This window comes from Aulonocara sp. 'chitande type north' Nkhata Bay, linkage group LG22 (genome assembly GCF_057382095.1).
Source record: "Aulonocara sp. 'chitande type north' Nkhata Bay isolate Kocher_YH1m ecotype deep benthic linkage group LG22, A_spYH_male_GT1.1, whole genome shotgun sequence".
NCBI lineage: Eukaryota > Metazoa > Chordata > Actinopteri > Cichliformes > Cichlidae > Aulonocara > Aulonocara sp. 'chitande type north' Nkhata Bay.
This window is the reverse complement of record NC_141364.1, coordinates 5,462,444-5,474,742: the sequence shown is the minus strand read 5'-3', so window position 1 is coordinate 5,474,742 and position 12,299 is coordinate 5,462,444. Positions and strand designations below refer to the sequence as shown.

Below are 12,299 nucleotides of genomic sequence, written 5' to 3'. Positions count from 1 at the left end.
ACTTAGTAAAAACCGACTGTTGTAACAGTGAGTTGGCCTGAAACAATCTTTGCAATTGCTACTCTCATCACTGAGCGTTTGAGTGTTTGGTCTTTGAATGAAAAGGTGCTCAGATAGTGATGTGTATTATCTTCGCAGCTGCAGCAGCAGTGGTTTGTTTTATAGTAAACAGAAGACACGCAGTGTTACAATGAGCTGTGTCTGTGTGTGTTTGTGTGTGTGTGTGAGAGTAAGCAGAAGTAAAAATATAAAGAAAATCAAATATTCTAAATATTGATTTTAAAAGCCTTTGTAAGAAGTGGTGGGATTATTGTCAAATTATTGACAAGAGAAGGGTCGAAAATCAATGTTCTGTATGATGATCGATCCTGCAAAGCATTTTGGGTGCAGTGACTGGTAGACATTGTCTGAAGAAATGTCTGAAGTGTTATGTTATGAAAAAGGTGTCTCAAACAGCGATGAGGAGGCGATGAAGTTGAGCAGGGCATAGTCACAATGGCAACTGTATGTGATGGTGTTATAACTGCACATAATATAAGAGGACCCAATGAGGGCTGGAGCAATGTACCAACTACTGATATGGTGTAAGTGCAGGTTTTTCAAGTGTTTCTCTATGGAAAGGGTTCAGAAATTCAAATCAAAGACACAGATAACATTTTTGGTTTGTGATAAAAGGCCTGTTTTTGACGAAATGAACTAACTTTGTCTTTGTTTATAAATGATCTGATTTGAAATATTATTTTTTTAAATTTAAAATTTTGTAATTTTGATATTGATATTGATAAAATCCCTATAAAAATCTCTGCTTTTCATCGCCAAGCTTTTTTAGCATGGACTCTTATTTACAAGCATAACTTTAGTCCACACAGTTATTATATCTGGAATAACAAGGATGTTTTATTTAAAAGAAAATCTCTCTTCTTAGATAGTTGGTTTAGGAATAACATTATTTTAGTCAACCAATTATTTGATTCAATTGGCACGCTTTTCTCCTATGAAGAATTTTGTTTAATTTAGCTATAAATCGTCATGATTATACAAAAGTATTTGGCTCAATACCATCAGGGGTTTGTATGCTGTTTAAGAATCAACCTAATATCACTTCATTCCACAGGCCGTTGGCATCTCCCATACAAACTTTTGTTGGCAAGATTTGCTTTTCTAAGCAATCTAAAGACAACAATAAATCTATCAGATCTTTATTTCAGAGTACCATAACCACGCTACCATATGCCATTTTTTTCTGGAACGAAGTTTGGAGACTCCCTAATCAGTTTTTAATTACCAACAAAATTAAAGATATTTCTTATAAATTAATACACAGAATTTATCCTTCTAAAGATTATCTTCAAAGCAAATTCAATTTAGACATTGATACAAGCTGTAGCTTTTGTAAAACTTCCAAGGAGAATAAAAAAGAAAAAAAAAAAGTGTTTCTCTATGGAAAGGGTACAGAAATTCAAATCAGAGACACAGATAACATTTTTGGTTTGTGATAAAAGGCCCGTTATTGACAAAATGAACTAACTTTGTCTTTGTTTATAAATTATCTGATTTGAAATATTATTTTTTATTTGAAATGCTGCATTTAAAATATAGACACTGGGCTCACACACTCAATGGATTAGGGCTGTTCGATATAACGATATATATCGGATGACAATATAAAAACGTCTATCGTTTCATTTTATGCTGTCGTTTGTTTCGTGGTGTCACAAAATAAACTGTTTACAGCAATATTTTTTCATCGTTTTGATGGTCACTGTAGTGGCTATATTAATTTTGAAGTTCTCTCTTTCTCTTATATTTAATATAACCACACTATGGACGGACAAGCGCCTGTTTTTATGTGTTGTGGTTAGCAACAACGACAAAAACACCATCGCGTGTCCGCTTGTTTATGTTCCACATAAACCTTTCACAATAAAGCTCAAGATCCTGTTGAGACTTTTCAAAATAAACTGAATCACGTGAAAGAGCAGATTATTTACGGATGAGAATTAAAAAAGAGCCGCCAGGTGCTAAAAAATAAACCTTAGACTCAAACGTTAGAACAGGCTTTTCCCCGCAGCACGCCGTGTAATAAATACTCACAAAGAAAACAGCGGCCATTACAACTTATGTCTAAAAATATATAGTTTCATGCATCTGTTAAAACACTCGACTCCACATGACACGCAGCTGGAAACACTTCCTGCAAGTCGAGCTGCCCGAGAGTCACAGAATTTACAGAAAATGTTACATTTTTGTGATTTATATCGTTGGGACGATAGAATTCTTATATGGATATGAGATTTTGGTCATAGCCTCACAGCCCTACAATGGATGCACACAGGATAGTAGCACGAATACAGTTTCAAACTCTGTTATAAAATTCAGTTCATAATGACAGCACAAATGTATACAAACACTATTCAACTGACTGCAAGTAACAACTCAACTAACATGAACAATGGCAGATAAGCACTAGCTACTTCTGAATAGCTACTTTGTGCATCCAAAGACTGGAGGGAAATATAATACATCGGACATGCCCTGATTTTTAAAACAGACTTTACTGTGTCATTCACACAAAGTCAGAAATGGTTGCATTTTGTCATAGATGACCTGTGTTTCCAGCTCTATTTGAACTACACAATAATCTTTAGAGATGGGATCTGAGAAAGTAAACGGTGTAAGCAGGGTGTCTGGTTTGAGAAGCTCTTCTTTTTGAATATGATGTTCTGTCGGCCTCCTCAACCTTCAGCTGACGCTCAGTTTCCATGTATGTGCGAATATACAAGGCAAAAGGAAAAACTGTGGAAAAGTGGGATTAACATTGGTTCTTGTTTACCAGAGACACTGTGGTAAAATAAAGCATGAGATGAAGAGGCTCATTTGATGCGGGGTCAGCACTAATGCTGGCAAAGAAGGAGCAAACCTGGAAGGCAAAGCTTTTCTCAATCAGTCCAAGCTTGAACTCTCAGTTTTTGTCATTAGCTGTAGCAGCGTCTTTATACTTACGCCTGTAGTGATGAAGTGCTTTGAGAGACTGGTCTGTCAGCACATCAGGGCCGGTCTGCCTCCCACTCTGGACCCCCACCAATTTGCCTACAGGACAAATCGTTCCACCGAGGACGCTATCACCATAGCGCTCCACACTGCGCTGAGTCACCTGGAGCACCGAGGAAGCTATGTGAGAATGCTCTTCCTGGACTTCAGCTCAGCATTCAATCATATCATCCCGGAGATCCTGGTCCAGAAACTGTCTCACCTGGGACTCTCCACCCCCATCTGCCTCTGGATCAAGGACTTCCTGACAAATAGACCACAGTCTGTCAGACTCGGCCCCCACCGGTCCAGCACCATCACACTCAGCACCGGATCTCCACAAGGATGTGTTTTGAGTCCCCTCCTGTTTACGCTCTACACATCCGACTGCTTCCCACCCATCTCTCAAACACCATCATAAAGTTCGCGGATGACACCACAGTGGTTGGACTCATCTCAAGGGGGGATGAGTCGGACTACAGAGATGAGGTCAACAGACTGACTGAGTGGTGTTCAGTTAACAACCTCCAACTGAACACCACGAAAACTAAAGAACTCATCTTGGAAGGAAGGGCAGAGCAGACCCGGCCCCACTTTACATTCACGGGAGCTGTGTGGAGAGGGTACACTCCATGAGGTTTCTGGGCGTGCAGATATCTGATGACCTCTCCTGGACTGCAAATACTACAGCGGTGGTTTAAAAGGCCCAGCAGCGTCTCCACTTTCTGAGAGTGCTCAGGAGGAACAACCTGGAGGAGAGGCTGCTGGTGACATTTTACAGAGCCACCATAGAGAGCATCCTAACGTACGGCATAACAACATGGTATGCAGGGTGCTCAGCTGCAGACAGGAAAGTACTGCAGAGGGTCATCAACACAGCCCAGAAGATCACTGGCTGCTCTCTGCCCAGCCTGGAGGTCACTGCAAACTCTCGGTACCTCAGCAGAGCTGGCAATATCATCAAGGACCACTCTCACCCCAGCAACCAACTGTTTGAACTATTACCGTCAGGCCGACGGTACAGGTCACATAAAACCAGGACAAACAGATTCAGGGATAGCTTCTTTCCCAGAGCTATCACCGTAGTAAATAAGCACAAAAACAATTGAACCTATTCCATACCGTCACTGTCATTATATTATGCTGCTATTCATGCTGTCATTATATTAATGCTGCTATCCTGTATATATTGTACATACTATTGTTTGAGTACTTACGATTGTTTTTTTTGTACTTTTTATATTTTACATTTATATTTATTATTGAAACTTGCACCAAGGGAGTGGCACTCCAATTTCGTTGTACTCTGTACAATGACAATAAAGGCTATTCTATTCTATTCTATTCTATTCTATTCTATTCTATTCTATACCAGGTGCTTGAAATGAGTTTTCAACATAAGGCACCCAGTCTCAGTCTTAGAGATGACGTGAACAAGGAACTTAAACATTTTCTAATTATATTGCACTATATTTTAAACCAACATACAAATATAGAAGTGACCAGATGTTTGCAGCTACATGTCCTGAAATTAGCTGATTGTGGGTTTGAATGCTCTACAGGTTGGCTGGTGGGAGAATGGACACCTGCGACTACGGTATCACCCCTGGTCTCGCTATGGCTCTTTCTTGAAGCCCCTGGATGACTCCCAACATCTTCGAGTGGTCACATTGGAGGAGAGGCCCTTTGTCATAGTGGAACCTGCTGACCCAGGCACTGGCTCCTGCATCCGGGACTCTGTACCCTGCCGCATGCCCGTTAACTCCAGGTAATTCACAGCCACCACCCCTGGATGGACGAACAGAGAAGTGAAAACATCAAATAATCCATTCATTGCATTGCAAAAAAATATTCAATTATTCAAGTGTCTAGCTGTTTCCACACATCAACTCCACATGAGATCAGGAGAACATTTGGAATTGCCATTCCTCACAAGTAGAGGGAATACATACGACTCTGGGCTCAGTTTTCCTACTGGTAGCTAGGAATGAGGAAACATCAGATCACTGTGATTTTGTTAAAAAATGTAATGTGCTGTTCTCTCATGGGTATGAACAAGACATGCATAATTGCTCAGTTAAACACCATTTCATGTACAATCTGTCATTTACATTCTCATACGCTGCTCTAGCTGGTAATGTCAAAATGTTTGGGTTTCATGCATGTATAAAAACTGGTTGAGATGGTATTTTAGTTCATATGATTTATGTACAGAAAAGCAATCTTCTAAACAATAAACACAACTAAAAAACACTTCTAAAAACTCCACAAATTAAATGGTTATTCATAGCATCCAAAAATCCATCTTTAGCCTGAAAATGTGCACGTCTGTCTTCATCACTGCAGGGGTGAAACCTTTGGTTTGGCTCACAGAGAGAGATCATATATGGGATGTACGGTGGCCCTGAGACGTCAGGTGCACTGCAACTTACAACAACATCAGCAAATAGGAAAATATTGCAAAAACATACAAAAAATAGAAGTTAAAAAGACAACAGCATCACAAAACAGCTGCAGAAGCTGAAACATGCAACAGATTGCACTTCAAAGAATGTTTGTTGGTGTTGTGAGCGAGAAAAAAAATGCAAGAATATTCTGTTCTTTTTGCATAATTCAAATAATACTGATGATATATGTTTGCAGTTAGTTTTTTCCCCATCATATTATTTTCTCCTCAAACTCACTTCTGTTGTGTTTACTGAGTCCTTTTGTTTATCCGTTTATTTATTTATTTTTAGCTTTTGATGTTTTTTTTCCCATTTGCTGGCTCTTGTTCTTGTTTGACCTCCAAGAACCACCATAGGTATACGCAAAAATATGAAAAACAAAGTAATTGCTATGAAAACAAATAGAAATAGAGTTGCAATATGTTTTTGTAACAATTTGAAATAGGTGGCAACGCAAGATGACCTGTTGTTTGGCCATAAGCTGAAAAAAACAGAAGACTAGATACCCCAATTTTCTATCAGCAAATACATCAAGATTGTTACAACAAGAGGTGCTTCAGTACATAATATGTGTTTTCTCCTTGTGTTATTTTCTCTGAGCTCTTATCAGCTGGCAAACGGTAGTAGAGAGTGGGAAAGAAGTTTCAAAAAGTTGTTAGATAAAGACCATCCTGAAACCACAAGGACCTTTGCCTTAATCCATTGTAAAATTGAGCTGTCTGGCCACACATCAAAGAACAGGACAGTAAATCGTTATCGTTTCCAGGTGGAGTGTACATACAGAAAAAGGTTTAAAGAAAGGCTTACCTTCTGCGACCAGTAGATTAAAGAATAGAAAACAGCTGAATTATTTTGGCTGAATTTGAGAAAATACATTTGTGTCTCTGTCTCTCTGTGTGTGTATATGTATGAAGTTAGTTGACATCAGATTAAAACGTGTTGAAAGAAACATGGATTTCTTACAGCTTTTTAATAGAAGTATGATGGAAGAAGCAAAGTAAAGGCAGGTTAATCTTTTCTTGTCCTGCAGAAATTGGGCATGTCTCTAACTGTGTGTGTGTGTGTGTGTGTGTGTGTGTGTGTGTGTGTGTGTGTGTGTGTGTGTGTGTGTGTGTGTTCTGCACCCCTTGTCTATCCCAGATAAGCTTCCTTCCTGCCAGTATATGACTTGGCCAACAGAGAGATAACAAGTTCATCCTCCATCAATTATTTTGGCTGAGAGTCAAGTTTGCTCCTTTACTAATCAACCCACTTCTTTTTATTACTTTCCATTATATGCATTTCTATACTTGCTTCTTACTCTCATTTTTCTTTTTTTAATTACACATATAAGCATTTTCTGTTTGGCTGATTTGCTATCGTTTTTCTTCACCTGTCACAGCACCCTTGATCTGCTGCACTGTGTTTGCGAAGTTGTTTTTCCTTTTATTTTCTCCTGTGATCACCACCAAGGTCACGGTTGTTTGCTCAGTTTTTAAAATAAACACACAAAAAATACCTGAGCACAAGCAGGCACTAAAATGCAACTGTATTTTTCTCAACACGTTACTTGTCCTTTTTCAGTGTCACATCGCTCCTGTAAAATGCCTTGAAAAATAACATGCACAAAAAATGAACTGTACTGTAAAAGGATCTTGAGCAACAGAACTGTAGATATTCAGTCATTGTACTTGACCAGAGGAACACTGACCAATGAATCACACAGCACAGAAAATATACAGCAGATGAACAGTGCCTGAATGTCATGTGTTTAAGAAATAGGGAAGAAAGATTCAACAAAGATCTGAGACAGGACCTAAGAAATGCATCTCGACATGATTCACATAGTAGCCTAATCAGAAATGGAAGGGTGATTGTCAAGAAGCCATTCATAAGCAAGGGTGAGGAATGCTGACACAAAATTACTGACAAAAAAAGTTTCAGTTCAAATTGTCAATTTGTTTTGGAGGAAGTTAGGAGAGAGATACAACTCTGAGTGTCTACAGCCAAGATCAAAACACACGGAGGCTCAATTATAGTTTGGAGCTACATTTCAGTCAGTGGTTTTGGGGATCTTGTAAAAATTGATGGAGTTATAAATGCAGAAAAGTGCCAGCAGATTTTGATCCGCCATGCAGGGCCATCTGGAAGGCATCTGATTGGCCACAGCTTGATTTTTCAGTATGACGATGATGCCAAAATGACTGCCAGTGCTTCAAACACATACCTGTATAGAAAAACACACACTATGAGCCATTGAATGGTCTCCCTAGAGCAGGGATGTCCACCTCCAGGCCTCAAGGGCCGGTGTCCTGCAGGTTTTAGATGTGTGCTTGATCCAACACAGCTGATTTAAATGGCTAAATGACCTCCTCAACATGTCTTGAAGTTCTCCAGAGGCCTGTAATGAACTAATCATTTGATTCAGGTCCGTTGACCCAGGGTGATGTCTAAAACCTGCAGGACACTGGCCCTCGAGGCCTGGAGGTGGACATCCCTGCCCTAGAGCCTGGATCTCAACGTTATTGAAGCAATGTAGGGTCATTTTGACAGATAACAGGACAAACATTAGCAGTGTCCAAAGAAGAGCTTTAAATGTCCTTCCAGAAGCCTGAAGAACAATTCCTGAACAAAGCAATTATGTGAAAGTTTGCCTAAAAGAGCTCAGGAAGAGTTGAAGAGTAAAGACAATCATACCAAATACTGACTTTCTAAAAAAATAAACAAACAAAACCATTTAGATTTCACAAACATATTTTAACAGTTTCTTTAATAATAATGTTATAATCTATACAAACGTAAAGAGGAGTTAAATATTTCAATCTTGTGGGTTTGACCTTGTTTTGTCAGTTAAGACTGCCAAATGCACATTCTGCATTGTTAGAGAACAGAGCCAAGAGGGGGCCATAGCTAAGTGACTGAAGGACCATCAAATGGCCACAAGCTGTAAAGAGCTGATGGAGGGCACAGAAGCCACTTGACTGATAGTCATCTAAATGTACTTGGATTCCCATATGTCCATATAGATGTGCATGGTGCTTTGGTAAAGTGTTTGCTGTATGAAGCAAGGGAGAAGGGAGACATTTGAAGGTCTTTGCAGGAAATTTGTTTCCTTAAATTAGAAAAAAATGAGTTTATTTCCATTTTAATAACGCAACACTTTTTCCTCCTGAACTGTCTGACCTGTCGAGCGTTGCTTCCCCTTACACAACAGCCAAACTGTCAGTATCGATCCACTCACAGTCCCTCGATAATAATTCACACCTTCCTCGCCTTCCTCAGCTTTTAGTTCTTCCTCCGTTATGAGCACCTCAGGGGGAGAACATATGCTCATTTTCTCACTCCCCAAGAACCTCACTTCTTTCATTTTCAATTTCTTTAACAGAAAAGAACCTTGTTTAGATCAAAGTGACCTGAAAAACAAACTTACAACATGTTTTTAAGAGAGTGTTTTAACTATGTCACCTTTCTCTCATCATCTCCTCAGTTTGGTGGTGGATGGTGTTAGACCCATGAAGCACTGCTGTAAAGGGTTCTGCATCGATGTACTAAAGCGCCTCGCCAAGATTGTAGGCTTCACCTATGACCTTTACCTGGTGACAAATGGGAGGCATGGGAAAAACATTGACGGGGAGTGGAATGGCATGGTAGGAGAGGTAAGCCTTCGAAACCTCTTGTATGCTGCCTGTTATTTGTAGGACCGGGGGGGATGTGGGCAATGTTGCGCTGCCGTTAAGTCGGCAGGAGATCTTTTCACAATGTTGGTTCGACATCTGTGTAAAAGGTGGAGCCAGCCTAGCAGGACAACAGGAAACAGGCACTGCTGTTGTAAACATCTCTACATTTAGGAGACACCGAGGTTTTTATGGTCTAAGCAGAGGACTGACTCAACCAGCATATAGATGACATGCTTCTGATTACAGGGTGTTGACTAAAATTACACAGTGATAGACACTAGAATAGGCTGGCCCATCTATGCATTTATCCACTCATTTGTCCAGTCTCTTATTCAGGTTAGGACCACACTGCTACCTGTAATAGTAGGCATGATACTGAGTCAATAATCTTCATCGTGATAATTTAGGAGTTTTATATGTTGTTTCATAAGCATAAGAACCCGAGTTTTCTGAGTGACAGCTGTGTGCTTGGTTTCTCCTTGTTGAAATGAATAAATTTGATCCCTTATTTGTTTAAAACAAAGCATAATATTTTGTTTTGTTTAACTCTTGCATGAAAAAAGAAAAGTATAAATTTGTACTACATTTTTGCCATCAGTTCTTTTCCTTAGCAAAGCTATTTATGTTCTGTTCAAGGGTGTTTGTATTTAACGCACAAGTAAATAACTTGTATCTAACTCTTGTCACTCTCTGACAGAATGCAAATAGCAGCATGTGGGAGAGATAAAGTGGAAGTTTATAAAAATGTGTGCTCAGTAGCAAAAAGTTCCAGCTTGCACACAGCATTTCCTCTGGGAGTGTGTTCTAAAATTTCGCAGCCCGGCTCACAAACACACCATGACCCTTTTTTGTGTGTCTCAGTAAGATATTGTAGTTATGTTTTTAATTCTCCGTTTTCCCAGTACAGAGTGCTGCTATCATTTTTCCTACTCTGTTTTTCTTTCTTTTGTTGTGTTTACAAAAAGGGCTTTGATTCGAGGGCTCTTGTGAAATTCTTTTTATCCTGCTTCAAACCTTTTAAAACGTGACCCATTGAGAGAGAGGATTGGACCTGAATCGAAGACGGAGCGAGGAAATATGGAGGGAGTCTGTCAGAAAGATTAGTGCTGGAGAAGTGTGTGTGTAAGTGTGAGTGTGAGAGAGAGAGAGAGAGAGAGAGGGACAATGCAGACTGTGAGATTGCTTGTACATGACCATGTGTGTCTTGGTGTGACCATGGTGTTTCTGTGATGCCAGTCCCCCCTGCGGCGGCTGGATTAATGAAGTTGGTTTAACATGGAGTTAAACATGGGAATGCAAATTATCACAGTCTATGTGTATTTGTGTGTGTGGACTTTGTGAGGGCAGTTTTATTTCATACAAATGAAGACAGTTTTGGAAAAAGTCATACGTTTCTGGTGGCTAAGGTTGAAGATTGCATGTCATTTTGCATAAGCATTTACTCGACTTGGCATGAGCTCCACAAGTCTGTGCAGTACCTTGTAACATGTTATCCCATTTGACAACGTTCCAAAAACATTTGTGCATTGCCAGGACTATTTGGCTTTCCACATTTTCCAGTAATCGTTCGATGGGATGGAGATCAGGCGAGTGCAGAGTCCGTGGCACCTCCTTGATGGGCGACCTCAAACTACTGCAATGCTTTGTGGTTTGTTGGGTCTCATTTGTATGGTGGTGCACTGAATCCTTCTCAACAATGATTAATGTTTGACACTCCTGAGCTTCCAAAGATATTCCTAAAAGAGCACATCTTTAATATTCGTTGTATGAAAACGCCAGTAGCATGGAGTATTGCCCTTCATGCTTTTCCAGTAATTTGCCCCTACCTTTGTTTACCATGGTCAAACCTACTCATGGTGTCTTCTTGAGACACTGAAGGCCTATTGACCATTGGATTACTCTGCAATGCTTTGGATATCCTGTAAGCATAATTTTTAAATATGCAACGTGGAGTCTACTGGTCCTGACTAAATATTATTATTATGTGATCACATTGTGAGGACAGACTGTGTATGCTGTGCTTCATTCTCAGATAGGCCTCAGAGATGCAGGTGGCCTTCTTTCTTGCATTACAGCTGCCTCTTGCTCAGCTTTGCTAAGTAACTCATTAAGCTGCCTAATTATCGCAGCAGACAAACACATGTGCACAGGGACAGCTCCGCCCACATGAACCCTCTTTTTTTTTTCTTTTACTTTACCTGTCATATGCACTTCTGTTGAAAATATGCAGCAGTGCACTGTTTTTATTTGTTTGTCCTTTTCCTCCTCTGTGCTGCTATTTCATCCTATTCCAACCAACTATCATATCCTGTCAAAGTTACATATCACCAAGACAAATGCGTATAATCCCTCAGACATCAGCAAACCAAGCAAACCAGCAAACCAAGATAAAGACAATGTTGGATAACACCTCCCACCCACTCCATGACATGCTGGTCAGTCACAGGAGCTCGTTCAGTGAGAGACTGAGATTACCGAAAAGCACCACTGAACGACACAGGAAATCATTCCTGCCTGTGGCCATCTCCCTGTACAACGCATCCACTTAACACACTGTTTGCTGCTACAACTACACATGTTTCTTTTCCAACTATTTATCTATGAGTGACTTATGTATGTATGTATGTATATATATGTATATATTGTACTATTCTTAGTTAGTGTATTGTCTGTCTTGTCTTAATGTTGGTTTAAAATGGAGCACTGTAACAAAAAATAATTTCCCCCAGGGATCAATAAAGTATTCTGATTCTGATTCTGATTCTGAAACCTCAGTGACCTTGCTTCTCAAGTGAAAGACTTTATAGTTGGGCAGTTTTTCCTATTTTTCATCATTTCTATCAGAACCTATATTATGACCTTCTTCTCTGAATGCCTTCAATCAGCCAGTCATTTCCTACATTCTTAAAGTTATTTTTTTTTCTTCACCCTTTACAGTGAATCACCCTAGTATAATCATTTTTGTTCGCAGCTTGCAGCAGTGAAGCACTTCCTAAAGAGAAGTGTCACAGGTGTTGCTTTCAGACCTCGCTGTATTCAAAAATCTTGAAATTAACAAGTTGAATTAAGTGGGGTAATTACCATGGAATGATTGAGTTTGACAAGCAGAGAAGCAACTAATGACAGGTTATGAAAAGTGCGAAACCTGTGAGTTATCAGACTCTTA

At 39.7% G+C, this 12,299-nt stretch overlaps 1 protein-coding gene across 1 annotated transcript in view; it reads left to right on the top strand.

Moving 5' to 3' along the window:
- grin2da (glutamate receptor, ionotropic, N-methyl D-aspartate 2D, a) overlaps positions 1-12,299 on the top strand; it is a 262,588-nt gene that overhangs the window by 188,318 nt on the left and 61,971 nt on the right. The window contains exons 8-9 of the mRNA XM_086281122.1: positions 4,593-4,798; positions 8,944-9,112. Of these exons, the coding sequence (XP_086137248.1) occupies positions 4,593-4,798; positions 8,944-9,112 (375 nt within the window). The remainder of the gene's footprint in view (positions 1-4,592; positions 4,799-8,943; positions 9,113-12,299) is intronic.